Source organism: Corvus brachyrhynchos, unplaced genomic scaffold (assembly GCF_000691975.1).
Source record: "Corvus brachyrhynchos isolate BGI_N302 unplaced genomic scaffold, ASM69197v1 scaffold48, whole genome shotgun sequence".
Classification (NCBI taxonomy): Eukaryota; Metazoa; Chordata; class Aves; order Passeriformes; family Corvidae; genus Corvus; species Corvus brachyrhynchos.
The window spans coordinates 315,449-335,504 of record NW_008240027.1 but is presented as its reverse complement, the minus strand read 5'-3'; the positions used below and the strand labels follow the sequence as shown (position 1 = coordinate 335,504).

General features: G+C 39.6%; 1 protein-coding gene across 5 annotated transcripts in view; it reads right to left on the bottom strand.

The window, feature by feature from the left end:
* Window positions 1-19,735, bottom strand: part of EPS15 (epidermal growth factor receptor pathway substrate 15) — a 66,093-nt gene extending 46,358 nt beyond the window's left edge. For 3 of the 5 annotated variants that reach the window (XM_017743543.1, XM_017743541.1, XM_017743544.1), the window contains exons 1-3: window positions 19,692-19,735; window positions 17,111-17,195; window positions 16,902-17,021 (exon numbers count right to left, since the gene is read on the bottom strand). In XM_017743543.1, coding sequence (XP_017599032.1) covers window positions 16,902-16,982 — 81 coding nt within the window. In that variant the 5' untranslated portion in view covers window positions 16,983-17,021; window positions 17,111-17,195; window positions 19,692-19,735. Of the gene's footprint in view, window positions 1-132; window positions 190-16,901; window positions 17,022-17,110; window positions 17,196-19,691 lie in introns of those variants that run through there. The other 2 variants (XM_017743542.1, XM_008640747.2) reach the window with 2 other exon arrangements.
* Window positions 19,736-20,056: the final 321 nt, after the last annotated feature.

The following is a 20,056-nucleotide window of genomic DNA, read 5'->3' as shown; positions in this document are numbered from 1 at the left end:
CCGCAAACCGGGGCGCGGAGCGGGGGAGCCGGAGCCTGCTCGAGGCAGCTGCAGCGAAAACCCGGAGCCGGAATCTTCGGCCTGACACGGTGACCAGCATCCCCCACTGCCAGATCCCGGCCTCTCCCTCACCTTCCCTGTTGGCCCTGCTTCTGCTGGGGATGCTTCCAGCATGGCAAACGGTTACAGTTCTCCAGATTAGTAATGACACAGGTGAGGGAAGTCCCAAAACAGGAGGTGAAGCAGGTCTGGGCTCAGTTGCAAAAGAATTGGGCACAAGGCCCAGGAGGAAGCAGCACATGAGCCCAGCAGGATGTCCTGACCTGACGCATCCTCACAGCAGTGAGGAGCTCCCCTGGGCTCGGCCTCCTGCTTCCCTCCACTCACAGGAAATTAGATGCCTGCCCAGGCAACTCATGGCTGTACACGTACTTCTGTCTGTCTGCTTGTACTCAGGGCACAGTGGCTCTTCTGGGTGAGGGTAACCAGAAGAAAGGGATGAGCAACTCTTATGGTGGGAGAACCTATGAGACATCACAGGGAGCAAGCTGGAGTGGGGAGTAAACTGCACCACGTTCTCCAAACCCATTGGAAACAATTGTCGCTGTAAGCGATACTCGTGTCACCACCCGTTTTCCTGCTCCTCCTGTACCTGCTCACCTCCTCCCACTGGCTTATTTCCACTCCTGCTCTGAGTTCTGCACTACCACAGCATACATCAGGGAAAACGTTCCTATTTTTATGCTTTACCCCAAGATTAGGCACACATTTAAACTTGAAATATGCATTCAGACCAATAAGAGGAAATTAACTGAAGTCATACTTCATTACTGGAAAGCTTTCCCAACATGCTTTGTTTTCTTTCTCTGTTTGTAATTCTCTACCCCTCTGCATTGTTTTTGTCCTCCTCAGCTCAGTTGTATGCTCATGCCCCACCTCTGCATCCTGTCATTCCTCAGCTGGCAGTCATCCTGAGCTGCTAGTGCTCATCATCTGTCATGAAATATGGGATTCCTCCTTCCCACCTATTCTTTAATAAAGGTTTTACAGAAACTCTGCTTTACTGACCTGTTTCTCAGTCATTTTTTCAGCAAGAAAAAGAAGATATCGAGGGGAAGAATATAAAAAGCAAACAGAATAGATATAAAAATATTCACACCATTCACATACTCACTGTCACATCTCTACTCCACCTCACACTTCTCTCAAAAGCAAAATCCCTGGAAAATAGCACAGACTGTATTTCTAGGCTGATTTTTTCTTCTTTGATTAAAATTGGAATACAATCCCAGAATAATTAATACCTGGAAATTAAACCAGAAGATTGTAAAACTAAAGTGGTGTCTCCTGTGGAAAACAGTATTTTTTGGAGGGGGCCCTCAGTAGGTATTTGAAGGGCCTGGGTTTCTGAGCTGCCATGAGCTCATGTGGGTGCCCTTTGCTCTGTCAGTTGTTTCTGTCGTCTCAGTTTTGCTGCAGCTTGACAGGGCTGGTGGCCTCTCAGGAGAGAGGTTACACCCAGGCTGATGTGTTCTCACTGCAAATAGAAGGAAAATGCAAAACAGGGACTAGGACCTGGCTCTGCAGCTAGAGGCTTGATACCGAGAGCTGCTGTGAGCAGGATTTTGTGGGCAGGCTATCTGGCTCAGCAGTGTTTTTGCTGCTGTTCCCTTTCTCTCCTGGGTGTTGCATCGAGTATTTCCCGTCAGGTCCAGGAAGAGACCCAAAGCTGCAGCAATGTTGTGGAATAAGGATGATGAGTCAAGGGACTTGTGCAGGTCAGCCAGCAGAGCTGTCACCCAGAGCACAGTTAAAAGTCCCTAGTCCCCTCTGAGCAGAACACTTGTCTGTTCTGACAAGGGAGGGAGGTCTGCTCCAGCCAAATCACTGCTCCTCAGGGCCTGACCTTCCTGAAGCCTTTGGCTTAGAAAATAAACACACCACCACCCCCCCCAGTTTTGCTCCCTCGAACTGTGAAGTGCACAGCAGTCTGCATCCAGAGAGCCTTTCCACAGTGTTCTCCGAAGCTGCTGCAGCAGACTCCAAGTTGCACTTTCAGCTCAGGAACAAGCAGGCAGTGCCAGGTACGTGGTTATGTACCTTCACCCTGGCTGTGCATACTCACAGTCATCAGGCATGACCACTGTGTCCACAGTCAGAGGGCAAGAATCACTCAGTGTAACCACTGTGGCCTCTACAAATTAAAATAATAATGAGTTCCATATAATCAACACTGAATTATTGTGGTCACGTAGATCTGTGCTGTTGTTAATCACTGTGCATCTCACAGACAAATTGTCCTGGATGCCTCCAACCACCTGAGTTAAAGCAACCAGCTCAGACATCTCCATAACAATTACAACAGCACTTGTCAATCTGCTGATGGTGAATGATTGCACTGCAGATTTTCACGAATCTACAATGACAGCTCCCAGAAGAAAACAGCTCTCTGCTTCTCAGCTGGAATTGAAATGTTATCACCTGACATTGGACCATAAAACTGGACTTCATACTTACTTTCTGTCAAGAGCAAAATCACAGCTATTAAAATTTACTCAAAACTGTTGGCAGGTTTGCAAAACAATGCCCTCCAATGACCGTCTTGGCTTAGCCATAAGCAGCTCACCAGGGCTTGACTAGGGTGGAAGAGCTCCTGAAATCTGGAACAGGGGGACTTTCTAAACATACCTCTCCTCTTATTTGCTCCTCAGTGGAAACCCCATTGTTCTGTCTCCTCCTTTGCTGACCCCATGAATCTTGACCTTTTGCAATATCTTCTGTAAATTGTCTAAGGAATGGTGGGATTCTGTGCTGGGTTTTTGGGAAAGCTTGTTAAGGAATACAAGAAAGTCAAAAGGTCAACAAACTGCAAGAACTTAAACTAACAGTTACATTTTATATCTTTTCACATTCAGCAGGGATTCTCCTGCAGGAAATGTGTTTATCTGTAATCTGCTCTGTAATAACTGCTGTATGTTGATTTTTTTGTCATAAGATCCTCTATTCCAGTACACTTGATACCCAAGGGACATGGAAAACAGTATTAGCATGCTTTTATTTGTAAGTATAATAGGATTTTCTATGATTCTAAGTACCGGCATTTTGACAAATAGGTACCGGATCTCAGTGCTCTTTATTGTTTCTTTATAAGTACAATGCACAAGGTTATGTCAACACTGGACAAACAAGGGACTGCTGACAAATCAAAACTAGCCAAATGGCTAATGAAGACTGGGCCTTGCAGCAGTGCAGCCAGCAGAGCAGCAGCACAACCTTTTTGGTGCAAATCCCCACAGTGAGCCACTGTGCAAGAGTATGAAGTGACTTGTTCTGGTACAGTTGAATTTGAAAATGTGCTGCAGGAAGATAGCATAGAAAGGCCCTACACCAGTCCGAGTCAAACACTAACGACCTCTGGTTTATAAATCTCTTATGATCTCCAAATATGTTTGTTAGTAAAGCTGCTAACATTTTAATCATATCCACTGGTCTCCCTGGAAATAATATCTCAAGTGTCCATCCCTTCCTTTCTTAGAGCTTTGTTTACCCTGTGGATCAGCACACAGGAAGCCCAAAACAGCACACAGGCATTTAGTACGACTTGCTCTGCTCGTTCTAGGAACGGTGTTACTACAGCCCATGAGCAGTCCGGAGGCTGAGAGAAGAATGACTCAGTCCTGCCTCCTGCATTCCTGAGCATGAAATGAGGTACCCAGCTCTCTGGAATTCCAGCGCAGAGCACAGCAGTAGCTCCAGCATTGCACATACAGAATCAAGGACTTAAAGGTCAGAAGGATTAAGCCACTTTGAGTCTTAAAGAACAAAAGGAACCATATGCATCAACACACAAAATCCTGGCCAAAAATGTATCAAAGAATATAATGCAGGGGAGCCTGCCCACAGGCAAACAGACTGTCTTACATTGCACAGGTTTCAGAGAGCCAAGCAACACCCATGCTCCTGATACAAAACAGCATTTCCCACACCTAGGTTACCAAGAGATCCCTCCTGAGAAATAAAGAAGATCATCATATGAACTTTGACGACCTTTGGACTAAGGCGACCTTTTATGAGAAATCTCAGAGTCCTTTCCAGGACTAGTGACACAAGTTGGTTTAGGAAGTCACGACTGCAGGGGTGCATTTATCTAGAAATACACCCCAGGATATGCTTTGTGTGCCCTTTACATTTTATGCAGCTGCAAGTTTTCTAGACAAAGGGTTACAGATAGGCTGCTATGTTTTAAGGCCACAAGAGAACACTACAATCATCTAGCCAGACTCCAACAGTCCTTCTGTAGAGATCTGTTAATTTATGGGTTTCTTTCCATAAAATACATAATCTGTGAGTCCTACAGTGTATTTTCTAGGAAGATGTCTAGTTACTAGGGTGTGTACATTGATCATTATGAAAGCTGCATAGGAATTATCTGCTAACTCATGTTGTGCTGTGCTCTTGGCTTCTTAAGGTGGTTTGCAGACTTTCAAAGCTATACCAGCCTTGAAAGTATTTCAAAGTGGGTTGTGGGATGATCAAATTTATACAAACCTGTAGCAGTATTAAAGAAACACAAACTAGGATATTAAGGTAACTTTACATATTTCTTCATCTCTAAAGTGTTTTCTGTTCAGATGTTCAGAAATATTTGAATATATCTGAATTTAACTTCTTCATCTGGCAGAAACAGAGTACAGTATGGAATAATTGTACCTCTTTGTTTTGTAAAATGATGTCATCTATATTGCCAGTATTCAGAATTCCAAAGGCTAAAACTATTTTTGAACTGTAGTAATTAGCAAGAACCATCTTGATTTTTTATTACGAGAATGTTAAAATTGAAAGTAACCTGAATAGGGCTTGAGTGAATCTCTTTAACCATATTTGATGGAAAAGTTGGCAAATCTAAAATGCAGCAGTACAGATCTGTCTGTGCTATTTTAAAACATACACAATTTATCTTTTCATTAAGACTGTAAGCATATTTTCTCAAACTTTTTTATATTAGCCAGTTTCATGGGGCTACACCACATGTTGCAAAAGAATAAGAGAAAATGTAAATATACACAAGAGGTCAGCTTGACCTCTAGATATTTAGCTGGATGACTGACAGCAGAGTGACATTTTTCATTCAAGACCATATTTGAAACCCAGAAAAATCTTCAATAGGCATTAATTGACATGTCCAGCTAATGTAGCAGTTGGAGATTTTGCTGTTCCTTCAACAGCTTAATACATACTCTGACAGAAATAGAACAAGCAATACTACTGCTGAAACAGCATCAGTCTTCATTATAAATTAAACACATCAATATCATAGTGTGTGGTGTACATTAAACCAAAATGAGGATTGAAAACTAGTATGTTTACAAAGGAGCAGACAGAAAAGCTTTTACCAACAGTTTCTTCTGTTCCCTGTTTCCTTAGGCATGTTGTCTATACTATAAATTCAGGGAACACATTGCTCACCTTTTTGAAACAATAGATTATTATGTTTTAAGAAAACAGAAAATATTAAAAAGTATAATCTACACACTGAATTCCCAACATTCTCCTAACTTAGAATTAGTTCACTCTGCCCTTCACAAAGATTATTAATTAATTTCAGAATTATAAGATACATGAATTAGATAAAAGAGGATTTGGTATTTTTTCTTCTCATTAAATGGTTTGTCTTTAAGACAAACTCATGACTGTCTATAGCAAAAGGCCATTTTTTATGGCATTACTGTAGCTCTTGATACTAGCAAGTGTTTCTTCTGAGATTTCCTTACCTGTCCTCCCAATTATTTTCATCTTCTTATACATTCTTAGCTTCTCCAATTTATTTCATTATCTTCTAGACTTGATTACAATCATAATAATGTCAAAATGGTTCAGAAAGTAACATTGGTCATAAGACAGAAAATAACTTTCACAAATCACAGTAGCCTACTACTGCAACCCAGTCTTCAGGCTGGGCAACAATTCAGGTACCAATATAGTATTTATGTTTAATTTTATACTAGTAGTTAAAACTTTTCCTAAATGTAAATCACGTTCCACTAGCTTTCAGCAATGAAGTCTCTCATGGATGGGAGCTGCAGTGGCAGAACAGAGATCTCAGCTGCGTTAAGGTAGTGAGTGCCAAAGGTTCAGTGAGAAGATGAGTCAAAAGCCTCAACAATGGTGGAAAACCAATTATATTTGAAAAGGTGCTAATGATTTAGCCCTCAGAGTAGACAAGGACAGAGCTGATTTGACCATTTTAGTTAAACTTGACCAAGTGACATTTAAAACTGTGTTTTTGCTGCTGTAGAAAAAAATTATTGACAAATACAGTGAGAAGCAAGAGCAAAGCATTACTTGCCTACATCTGTATCAGCACTGAGAGCTGTAAGGGAGCCTGCAGGTTGCACTTTGTGAAAGCTATCAAATGCCAAATTGCAGGGCTCTTTCTGCAGGCAGAAAGAATTTCCACAGATGCTCTTTCAGCTGTACTTCCCTTTCTCAGAAGCACAATCCTGCTGTATGTCCATAAATGAGAAACCACCATGTGGGATTTTTTTTTTTTTTTTGATTTATGGCCCTGTAGCACGGAGTGGAATCTGTTCTGTTGCTTGGCCAACTGTTGCACAACATTAGCAGGCAAAATGTTCCTTTAAGTGCAAAACATATAATCCCACTGGTGTCAACACATAAGACTAAGGGATGTTCCCTTAAAACCTCTCTTTGTTTTTTGAACTCCTGAATAACTGACATGTAATTACACTTTTTCATTCTTCTACAACAGGTTGGTACTATCAATAATAAATGTAACTTGACCAGTGAGATAGCACCTAAAATATTTGCCTTTATGAAAAATATTTTAGACACATACAATAAATATCATTGCTAAGTATTAAAGACTGAATATTCTTTTATTGCTGTAAAGTACAAGTGTAGTAAATAGTTCACAATTCAAAGTATGTTCTCATTTGATTGCACACATAACGCAATTAAAACATGAAATATCCTTAAATATGACTAAGTTATTTGCTTAATGATTGATTTATTTAGTTGTTTGGTTGGTTGACTGATTTTGTTTGGGTTTTTTTAAAGATTAAGTTGCAGAAGTAATGCAGCAGTGATTCAGCCTCAATGGAATTGTTAAGGTGTGCATGTGACTGATCAGATGCAAAAGGACATTAATGGAATTTGAACTCTATCAGCTGACAAGGACTTGCTTGCCTCTGTGCCACCTTATGTTCCTGTCCTGTTATCTGTAATAAAAGATATCTCACCTGTTGAACAGGTGAAGCTGATACAGCTATAAACAGATACAGCTATATAACAACTGCAGATCTGCAAGTCTGGTGACCATTCATAAAAAAAATGCTTCTTCAAATGACTTTTAGTAGCATTTAAAACAGCTGTAGTAAATAATTCCAGTGTAATCATCACTATGACTTTGAAAAATACATCGTGGATTCAGTAGCTTCACAACAGTTTTTCAATCAAACTTGTTCTCTTTACAAATAAAATTCCATTAAAATATATTCTGTCCTTAAAAATGCACTGCAGAATCTGAAAGACTGTTAACTCCCACTGTTATTGGCAATACTAATTTAAATGAGATTCACAACATGTGAGAAGCAATTGAAGAATGTTATTTATACATATCTACATCAGATTACAAAAATTATTGATGATGATGCACAAGTATCAAACCACCATGATTTTTCAGATCCCCATATCAATTTAATTTGTTGAATCAGTTCAGTGATAAACAAATTTGACCTTCTCTAGAAGGACAACCCCTCCCCGCCAAGGTGCTCCCAAGACAAATATGTATCAGGTATAAAAATGACACAAAGAACACTGAGCTCCAAAGGAGAAAAGTATCAAGGTTTTAGGTATAAAACAGAGGCAGAAGCCATATAAGGTAGGTAAGGTCAGATAACTGGACGAGTTTTGCAGACACAGAGAATGTTTTCTTCCTGAAAGAATCTCCATGATTCAAAAGACATTCAACTTGCATCCAAAACTGAAACATTCTTGATTGTCAGTCTCTTTAGGCTTAGTGAAGATACATAATTTGTTCCTGTTGAAATCAAGTTTACTGTAATGTTTTTCCTTACAGAAATATCTGTACAAAATGGTTTAATGAATTTCTCTCTCCTTTCCTTGTGATAGCATTAATGATGGTAAATTACATAGATACAGATGAGCATGAGGAAAAAACCCTCCAAAATCATCAGTAGAGCTATTTCGTTAACCATAAAATGAATATATAGATGAGTTGCTTAATTTAGCTCAACTCCAATTCTTCTAAGTAGGGAGTAAATCCCAAGCTAAAAATTAGCTGTGGGTCTCCTACACATGACTGCAGAACAGATCCATGTTGTGCTAGATGGCACAACTGCCAGCCCAAAAACACAAACCATGCAGGTACCTTGTAGACATCAAGGGCAGGAAAACCTGTATTGTCATGTTTATAAATACAGGTATATAGTTACTAATTAAAAGAATGAAACAGAAGACCTTAGGTGGGAGTGTGTGGAGGTTTTAATGTGTGTTTTAACTGTATTTATCATGTGCATTGGACAACAACTTGAAGCAGATCCTACAGCCAGGACTTTTTTCTGCCAGTGAGGTTTGCAAGGGGAAAAGTATCCAAAGATTGCTTCAGGACATGGATGAGGAAACTTCTGATCAAAGTCTCTGATAGAAGCTTGGATTGCTTCCTTGGGTTTCTAAGTCACTTCATGGATAAGTTTCCAGGCTACAGGAAATTACTGTATTTTTAATTTAATTTCTACTTCAAGAAATGTGGTAGGGGCAGGACAGGCAGCTTGGGCTGTATAACAACTGGCAGAGATGAAAGCCAGCCCAGATGGCATTAGGCTAAAAGAGTTCTCTTGCCCAAAATATAGCACACATGTCCTTTGCAGATTCTAAAACCAGCACAGAATCTCTCTCCCTTTACCATTACCATACAGCTGACTTTTATATATATCTGCAGTTCTCATCCCCACCCTTACAGCTTTGCAGTAACTTCAGAAATTTCTCATATGAGGAAAACACTTAACAGGATTTAACAAGGAAAAAATTTTAATTAGACTTCTTTTTTCTTTCATGTGACTCAATTTTTTAACATTGATGGAATAATGTTCATCAATTCCTGTAGCTCTTTGGGGATTACTAATTTAAAAACTAATAGAATTTTATACTTGAATAAGCAGTGTAATATGAAGATCAACTTTTGATCAGATGAGCAGATTAAATATATTACAAAAAGTAAAATGCCTCAAATTTTAGATGTTGCACATTTAATTGCACATTTGTAGTTATTTGATTAAATGAACTATGTGTGCTACTTGAAGCAAGAAGAAATATTTCCAAGCTCAATCTAATGTCATAATTAAGGATTCATGCACATTGAATAAGATGTGCCTGAACAATACAATATATCTACATTTGGTCAATGTTCTGTTCACAATTTATATATTATAAACTATACTGAAGTCTGATCCTCATTACCAGAGGACTCAAACTTTGCTAATAATGCAGTCTGAGGGTCTGCTTAATGTGAAAAGCTGTAAAAAAGAGCTATAATTATCTAGAAAGAGAATCTGTGACAAAACTGCATTTATCTCTCAAATCTCCTGCTTGGTTCTAGATTTACCATTCCTTCCATCACTGCACTACGTGAGCCAAATTTTCTTCTTATACACAACTGCTATCCAAGTCCACAGGTTCAGGGAATTTCATGAAGAGTAGATGGTCTTATGTCAGTCTGTACTGCTTGCGAAGAAATCTCCTCCATCTCCAGCCAGCATGAGATTCAACAGCTACAAGAGCTCTGCACAGTGCTCATGAGAGGGAAGCAAAGTGTCCCCCTGAAAACTGGACAAGGAAATGCCTAAAATTGCAAGCTGACTGAAAGAGTAAAAGGAATTGAGTCAGCATTCTAGGGAAAGGAAGGAAAAGGGAGGGGTGGAACAAGCAGTATATTCTTAAAAAAAAAAAAGTATGTTCAACACAGATAACACGAAAAAGATAAGTGCTACTAGTATGCCATAAATAATATAAGATTCACATAATGCACCATTAAAGTTTATGGATCAAATCCTCTTTCCTGGCTATGATGTACTTAGGCATAACAAAAACTCTCAAGGAGTTGGTTATAGCTTTCTGATTCACTACCCAGTTCATCTCTGGCACTGTGATGGGACTGGAGATGATTCATTAACAGGAGGGAGCCAAATTGCAATTTCTCTACCCTACAATCCCTTTAAGACACTGTTTAAAGGGGCTGTAAAACTCAGTAGTATATTACCTCTTAGTTCATTCAGAACTTTTCAGCCTAGAAGAGAAATTTCCTGGACCTTAAGTGCTTCTCTCTTGTTTTGCCTTGCTTGAGCAGTGACAGGGGGCACAGGACAGTGAACAAGGCCTAAGGCTTTCCCCTTCTAAGCTCCCTCAGGTTTTTCCAGCTGTGTGAATGCTTCAATTTGTCCCAAATAAACAGAGTTAATTTAGATGTGTCATGCATATGTACATGCACATCCATGCTTACTGATCACTTAACTGCAAAGCCAATTCAAATTTCTCGTGTTCAGGGGAACTGTAAGCCTGGGTGCAATGTGCCCTCCGAGCATGCATAATCTGAAACAGATGGCTCAACAGATGAGCTGCCAAACACTCAAGGCCAATTCAAATGCCATCCAAAAGTAAAAGTTATATGGGATAAAAGTTTTCCTTGTCCCACTTTAGATAAACAGGGCCTATCTGCTTGCAAGATGATCCTTTCTCATTTTCTGCTTGTCTACTTAGTCTTTTCAAATATGGCAAGCTCTAGAAAACGAATTCAGTTTTACTAGCTGCCATCATTTTCCAATCTCTTGTTTGGGTTTTTTTTCAATAAAGCGCCATACCCTGGAGTTAAGAACTTGCATGGGTTCCTTGAGCTTTAGTAAAAAAAATAAAAGCCAACAAGGAAACAGCAAAATACAGGAACTTTCTGGCTTTCAAGTTTGCAAAGAAAAGGTTGAAAATATGAACCCTTCAGAAACCAAAATTCCTTTTTAACTCATGCTTTGGTTGGCAGGGCTTAAGCATAAATAAATAATTTAAATTGCATGGAATATGAAGTCTATTTCCCATTTAAACACACTGATACATGGTACCAGAGAGTTCTCCACAGCCTGTAATACTTCCTAGCCTTTCCACAGGGCTCCCTGCTCATAGCTTGCCTAAGTGGAGGCATTGTTCCTGCAGACATTATTATGCCTTAGGCAATGCCTTCACTGTGAAGTAAATCTGATTTACAGCTACCATATATCTTGATTTTCCCATAAAGGTCATTTTTTGACACCTGGATTTTTTTCCTGAGGGTGCACACACACACATCTATGTACATATATATGTCTACTAATCTGTCCCTCTCCCCAGACTCTGTACCTAGGTGTCTGAATTTCTTAACATCAGGAATCCTGACACAGGATCACTAAACACATTCAAAAAACCCAGACAATGGCAGATTGCATACTGCAGAGTTTCTCTGTGCATGAAAAAAAAAATGAACATTTCCAAAAAGTAATTACACAGTCTGAGCACTCACAGTACAGAACATGCCCATGTTGCTGCTGGGAATAGAAATGACAGCCATCACTTCAGTCAGCCAAGCACCACTGAGATCAATCACACTGCAGAGTATTACCTATGCTTCACACTGCACCAGCTGACACCACACTGATTATCCCCTGAAATGTTTAAAGTACTACAGTACTACAGTTAAGGATTTGTGGGTGTAGAAGATTCAAGCTAAAACACACAAAGCAATTGTAAATTAACTCCACAGTCAAGACAAAAGGTAGAAGATTGGTCCACTACCTACAAGAAAAATAGAATTGTTTTAGAAATTTTGTGCAATGAGTAGATTTAATGCAGGGACTGCAGCAATTAAATGTAAGATGTCAGTACTGATACTTAGCAGATTAAATTACCATTCAAAAGCATAAAGCCAAATAGATGTAATATTTTACAGATAGATGGGTTAATGTTATCAGTACGTAAGTGACAGCTGGATCAGGGAAAACTGTGTGTAGGATTTTGTTTTGCCTAAAATTGACAGATATGTAAGCCAAAATCTGAAAGACAGATGACAACAGCTCATTTGCTACTGTTTTTTCAGTATTGAGAAGGGCTGTTCTCTATTTGTGAGACTAGAAACATAAACCAGAGAGTGTAATGCTAATGATACACTCAGATCCTCCTCTTTTGCTTATATGTTATGAATAGCAGAGCTTAACTGGGTAGTTACATGCTTTAATCTCTAAGCCAGTGTGATAAATTTTGCTCTTGATTGACATGTAACTACATCAACATCAAAGGAACACGAAAGTGTGAATAACGTTTGGGCTGTTTGGTCTGGAGTGGAAACACTCGACTAAACTCATACTTTTCTGTGCTGGTAACATTTCCAAAGGCTTAAGGCTGCTAATCTCCAAACTATATTATACATTTGACCAGTAAATTAGAGCAAACTATTTATTGTGTATACCTCAAGTAAACACACCACTGTAAGAAACTACGTCCTAAACACTACCAACTTCAGCTTATGTTAAGCAAATCAAAGTTTCACTGTACACTGCAGACTTTTTTTATAGTTAGACTTCCTTGTAAATACATTCCTTACAAGCTTATTTTCAAAAACTAATTCTCTTGGGCAATGGAAAGCAAATGATGTAACTTTCCATTTTATCAGTTATCCAGAGAATTTGGTTAACTCCAGTAGCATTTAGAGATTTTAATAATAATGTTACTGTAGGATTTTCTTAGAAGTTACATAGCAGTTCCTGCTGCAATAGTTTGTTGGGGCACTGAGAAGTTCACAGCCTGAGCTTTTGAAACTTGGAAGCAAACAGATGCAACAAGGCCTGGATTTTCTTGGCTTACAAAGCGAGTAACAGAGCTGCCCTGTGTGTGCTGCTGCCTACGAGCTGAGTAGGATTTCCTTTGTTTCAGTCCATGACATCTGGGCGTATTTCAACAGTTCTGAGCAACTTCAGCTTCAGCAAAAATCAGCAAAACTGTTCACATTGGAGAAGGGGCAAAGTAAGGTCTGACTACTAAAATGTAAAATTAGGCTACAGTATTATTAAAGATCCCACAGAAATCCCACTCTTTTACTGCAAAAAAACCCTAACAACCCAAAACACTCCTTGAAATAATAGCTATAGAGTCCCTTAGTGAAAACGAGTCCTTTAATGAAAATGAGAACATAATATAAAAATAGCAGTAATGGTTCAGAAGAAAGGTCTAAACAGCCCAATGTCCTGTCTCCAGCAGTGGCAATAGCCAATAGCTACAGAAAATGGTAGGAGTGGAAAATGTAGTGAGACTGCGCTGGTGTACTTCCCAAACTTTCAATGATTTACAGTTCAGAAGTCACCTGAGCTGGAGTTAACTGTTGTGAGTGGTTGTTTTAATCTAGACAGCAGCTTAATGTATCCAATAATAGGTCCCAGGCTTTTGTCTTCATACTACCAAGACTGGAAACCTTGCCAGGGTGTGCTAGGGCTTTCCCTGATCCTTAAATCCTGGTTTTCTTCCTGCTCATACAAAGCTGATGGAGCTGCAGGAGGTGCTGCTGTGAACTGAAGTCTCACTTCATGTGGAAATCAGATGTAGCTGCATTCTGCGCCAGTCTGCGAGTTCACACATAAATGGAATTTTCTCCTAACAGCTCTTGAGAGCTGACACAGTAGCAAAGCACCCATCTGCTTTCTAAATCCTGGTCCAAGTGCACATCGTGATTTTTGGGGAGAAATCTGAGTTTATTCTGCCTATTCTGGTGGCTACTTATTTTTCTTCTACTAAATTAGTTTTCCCCTTCTTTTTTCATTTCTCATAGAAGAAACAGAGAGAGAGAATTAGTAGGATGAAAAAAACAGTTTCTGCATTTTTGCTTTCATCAGAACAAGGAGGAAACAAATCCTTTAAGTAGGCATGAAAAAGGATTTTTTTCATTCTCAGATAAGAAGAAAAAAATCTTCTTCAGTTTTTGGTAGAATAAACTTTGCTAGTTTTGTGTCTCATTCTTATACAAGAAACAGTAACCCTAAAGAAAAATCTTTTTGGCATCCCAAAATCAGGGCAGTATTAAATGAAGGGTTATACTGTACATGGACTCCTCCTACATACAAACCCCTGGGAATGATGCTAGACCTCAATAGAAATTATTTTACCTTAAAATCCAGAAGAAAATGTAGAGGAGACAGAAACTGATTGTACAGTGACACAGTGGAACCTTAGTTTTAACAGATACCCCTTTAATACTTCTAGTTATGGAAATTAAATGAGCAATAAAGGCACATATTGTATTTGTGTTTTATGATGGATTGCTCAGCTCTAGGTCTCCTTGACTTTACTTTTATCCTTCCTTTCATCACCTTAGATTTCCTATTTAATACCCTAAAAGTGTTACAGATGTCTGTTATTTACCTGGATAAAAAAAAAGAAAAGGTGGGAAAAAAGATAGGGAAAAAGATATTTTTCCTCCAGATTTTACTATGACTTTGTACCATCGAGTGTGGATACTGCTCATAACAGCCTAAAAATATGCACATATTTTGAAACTTTCTTGTATGTATAAACACTAGTTATAAATACTACCTTTGATATTGCTGTATCTATTAATAACAAATAAATATAGTGTATAAAGGAAAAAAAACCACTCCTTAACTGAAAATAAACACAGCATATAATCCTTATGATTAGTGACAATATTCTAAAATGTTGAGTTCTTGCTTTTTCCCTTGCTAAATTTGCTACACATCACTCTCCTGTAAGTCTAAATTTTGTGAGATGATGATGATGGATGGATTGCATTCTTGCTAAACTGACTACAAAGAGCAAGTAACCTTACTTGAAACATATTAATAGGCCAACACCATGGAAAAAGGTGATGGTGAGAAAGCTTTGGGAAAAGAGATTATGCTTATTTGCCTTTTTGTAGCAGAGGGCTGCATACCATAGCTGCAATGAAGGAAACATTCCAGTTGAGCAGCATTCCTCTGTATCTTTTCAAAGTCTCTGTGGAGGCTAAAGTAGGAATCACTTATTTGCGGTTGAGAAAATAGCAGGGACTTCTGCATTAAATTTTAAATACATTCTGCCCAGAGGATGATAAGGTGTTTAAATCAAATGATGAGACATTACCCACTTAAGCAATGCATTAGGAGTATGAAATGGGATTCAGCATGCTGTGAATTCTAAACTCCTGTACGCAGCAAAGAATCAGACTCATACAATACCAGGTTGGAATGGAATTACCATATTATCCTCAAGGATAATATGGTCTATTCTTTCTTGGCAAAAGTACAGACTAGGCAATATGGCCCAGCACCCTGTCCATCCTGAATTTTAAAAGTGTCCATGGCCTGTTGATCTCAAGAGTAAATTATCATGTTGTTAAGTTTTATAATAAAATAATACAAAGATTACAGTGAATTGTTCACCCTACAACATTCATTCCAGCATTTTTCTACTTGCTAGACTGATTTTCAGATTACCAGAGCTCAGCCAATGTAGAGATGGAAAATAGCCTGTGTAACTATTGCTTCAGTATAAAGGCTAGGTAGTTTTTAAAATTATTTTGGATTAGATTTACACTATCTTTAAGTTACAGAATTTGTTAGAAGGTGCTTTCCCCATTAAATTTTTACTGCTATTAACGCCTTCATCTCAGAACACTGAAGATCTCAAGTGTGATCAGGATATGCAGGAGGAATTCTTTGCCCTCTGAGTATAGTGAGTGCAGAAGACAATCGCATTTCTTAATGGCCAAGCCCCTCAGCAAGCTCAGAAATGTACTTCTTAAACAAATGTTGAGTCCTAAAGTGCCAGTCTGAACCTTCTGCAACTCCCAGATAACATTATGTCAAATTGTCCTGCAAAACTTGAATTTACTCTTAAGAGACCACACCAAAATTTTAAGTTTTGCTATTGCTCCAAAGCTACTCAAATTTATAATGTCCTTAAAATGTGTTTCTCTGTAGACCCTGTAACAGGATTTGGCCATTGGGTGAGTCATTGGAGTTGCTTAACTGAGTACCTTCACGCCCTGTTTTTAACACACTGCAACAACATCTGACAAACTCCTCCCAGTCCTGCCAAGTGTCAGTGCCAGCGAGGTGAGTCAGCTGCGTCTTTGCTGCATCATCCCTCTGACATACAGCACTACCAGAGAGAATTAAATAACTGCACACAGAATAAATCTGATTTTCGGAATCATCTCTATCTGTCTTAAATGCAAGAGAGAGTTGTCAGCCCTGTCTTAAATGGTATCACATTTTGGCCAAACATATTCCATGGGTTTTGGGGAACTGGCTTCAATATTCCAGTGCTCTCCAGTGCAGCTCTAAACACGCCACAGAAGGATGAGATTCTGAACCGTAGGAAGCCAGATCTAATGTTCAAAAAGAAAAGCCCCTTCTCTTGTGAACTTACACCAAACACAGCCATAAGCAATAAGCAGAAACAGAACAGGGATTCTGAGACCTGGTGAGTTGAATTCCATGCAACCTGCTGTAATTTGATTTTTCCCAGAGTATGCAAATATGGAGCCATTTAGAAGACTCAGAAAGGTCTGCTTAGCCCTCAACGAGGTCCCTCATCCATGACCTAGAGGAATTTATGACAATTCATTAAAATCAGAGAAAAACTAGATTAAAATGAACAGTATTGGAAAAATGTATTGCTAATGGCTTTTATTTCATAGGATCCTAGAAGAATTGGCAAGAAAGGCCCAAGAGAATTATTTGTTTGCCTCAGAAACCAACTACTATCCTCCTTCCACTGTCCTGCTGATTTTTTTCATAAACATTTGTATTAAAACCAGTGACAGTATAATAAATCTATTCAGAAAATCTACTTACAATGGCACTTACTGTCATACTTGATTTAATTATCCTCTTTGAAGAATGACTGCTTGCAGGGTGAAGGTGATTCTTTCCCATCTATCTTCCTCTCTGTAATCCCCTAAACCAAACATAATTCTGAAGAAATAAAATAAAAAATGTTTAGGCTTCGACATTGCTCCTATTCTCAGTGTAGTTGGGATGTACATAAAGGGACTAGAAAATACCTGTAAAGGACAGTAGCTGGAGACAGAGGATGACACAGAATGCTCCATCTTCTACTTTATTGTAGTTTATCACTGCATTTGTTAACTGTAAAAATTAAAATGGGGGAAATGTTTTCCTGAAGGTAAAAATAAAAGATATTACTTGTTATCAACAAGCAAAAAACCAATCATCCACTATCAGGCTAAAACATAAATTCTTAATTATGATGATTACATTATCAGTAGTTGACACAGTGACCTTATGGGACAAGCAATACAAAATTAAGCTACCAGCATATTTCTGAAGTTGGAAAAGAAACTGAAACAAAATGTTATTTGTTCTCTTCTCAAATGCCTTCCTTATGTTCTTCAGAACCCCAAGCAATCGCAGCTGTTGGGAGAACCTAAAGCCACTTTCACTGCTGCCAGTCACACTCCCAGACACCCTTAAGGAAACCCACAAGCCACAACTTCATCACTGAGGTTCTCCTAAGTGAGTTCAGCCATAACTTCAGCAAAATTTACAACAGAAAAGCATTTTCCTCTTAAAGAACCAGACTCCCAGTGTTCTCTTACTTCCATTGTCTACCCTAGTCCTTCACTGGTATTTATTCTAACCAGCAGTATCTTCCTTTTGGCTAGAAACCATGCAGATTTAAACTGTAATGGGCAAAAATGTAATTTACTGGAGAAGCTTGGACAAAGAAAAATAACATAGAAGAAATTTTTAAAAGTAGGGTGCAAATTGGGATGTCCTGGAAAACACAGGAAGGACTGGGCATATCTGAGGTTTCTTCCTACATCCCTGCTGGGACAGTATGAGCCCCAGAGGCCACTTCATGGGCTAAACATTGTGACTGGTCAGGAAATGTGTGTGTGGCTGGGACACTATGGCAGGATAATTTAACTGAGACCTCTGTGTGACAAGAGAATGGTGCTGGACAAGATTTTCATCTGATGGAGCAGTGCATGAAACAAAGGCAGCACAAGGTAACAGCTGCTGCTTCAGCCCAGTCCTGTTATCTCCGTAGTACATTATTCTCTCAGATGACAGTAAGTACTAAATGTTACAGATGGTGACACTCTAGTCTAAGTTGTGTAAAATATGGAGAACATCACAATAAAACTGTCTGTAATTACAGAAAATAACAGCTCTTTGTAACTGGTCCAGATTGGATTCAGATGGAACATGTTAGAGCAAACTAAATTCTTCTGCTAAGAAATTACTCACTAACTTCTATTTAAGCCATTTTTTATTCAAAATCATTGATGCTAATGATTTAAAATACAAAGGATATAAAAGGTTACAGCACAGTTGTGGCTGATTTCAGTTTATTGATTTGTTTAAATGAACTAAAACGTTTGCATTGATCTTTCAAAAGAATTTGAATGGGCGCCAAGAATCTTTATCAGAAGGATCTAAGTAGTTCAGCTAAATCCTTCAACAGTGCCTTCATGATCCATGTTCAATATAGGGGAGTTATCTGACAGACAGGGAAGACAGAGCAGCCTGGCATGAAAGTGCATAAACCTGTATGATATATCCTGGATGCTCAAAGACTGTCATTTCAAATGTATTTATTTCAATTTGTGTGAGGCTTTTTGAAAAACAATGATTCTCTGATCTCTGCCAAATTACCTAAGGAGAATATCCACACTACACTTCTGAAAGAATCCTTGAGCTGAATTCCTCCTTTTATACGTGTTAACACAACTTTTCCTACTCTAGGACTTTTACCTAAAATGAGATATCTAAAATACATGCTTCTTCTAGTGGATACAAGTCTTTGTCACATTTCCCCCAAAAAGAGTGAAAGAGAACAAAGAACTAGTAAGATATTCAGCATAAGCTGAAGTTCAGGAAATTCAGCCTCTGGCAAACCAAGGTAAATAAAAAGCTCTTCTATGGAGAATTTCCCATTGCAGATGCTCTGCCTACACACAGGTTTTTCAGAGTTAAGCCAAGAGGGGTTTTTTTTCACGAGCTCTTTGCACTGTTTCAACTCCTGTAGCGTAAAACAGCCAAAGCAGTGATCTGAAATAATAAAGCTCCAGCCCAGCTACAGCTTTAACTGGCAGCACTAGTAATGTTCTGGCGCCATCTGATGTTTTTTGTTTTGCTTGCCTGAGTATAATCTCTAGGCACCCCTAGAGACACCTCCAGGGATGCCCTCCCTGGGCAGCCCCTTCCAATGTCTAATCGCCCTTTCTGTGAAGAAGCTCCTCCTGACGCCAAAGGCAGACCCTCCATGGCAACACTGACCTTCATGCCCGAAGCTCATCCACACACGACCCACATTCGCACAGGGAAGCTTCGCCCTGCTCCGACCTCGTTCACCTCAAACGAGGAAACTTGTCCCCACATGGATCTCATCACCTCCCTCCCCGCTGGCTGCACGGAGCTTCAAGGGATAAATCTGCCATTCACAGTAAAAAAAAAAAAACAAAAAAACCAAAAAAAACCTACAACCCCCTTCCCCCAGCCCTGAGGGGAATCTGCCCTCCCTCAGCCCTGCTCGGCGATCCCTGAGGGACTCCTGAGGCGCGTTTGGCCGCCCCGAACCCGCCACCCGAAACCCCCCGGCCCCGGCCCGGTTCCTACCGCGCACAGCGGGATCCGACGAGCGCACACCGACACCGCTCTCTCTCAAGCTTAGTAGGTATGTACCCACACTACCAGGAAATTGTGGAGGTGATCATTGTGCAGATATGCGGAATGCCTACTGTTGCTGTTCAAGTTCAGTCACTGTCACCTTGTAGAGAAGGATCATGGTGCGGGAATGTGGGAATCTGGGCAGCGGCGTAGCGCTGCTCTCCCTCTCCGTCCGCTCTCTCTCCCCTTCCTCTTCTCCCTCTCCCCTCTCTCCTCTTCTTTCTTCTGTGTTCTCTTTCCTTCCCTTCTCCTCTCTCTCCCCTCTCTTCTCCTCTCCCACCCCTCCCCTCACCGCAGCGGGGCGCTCTCCGCGG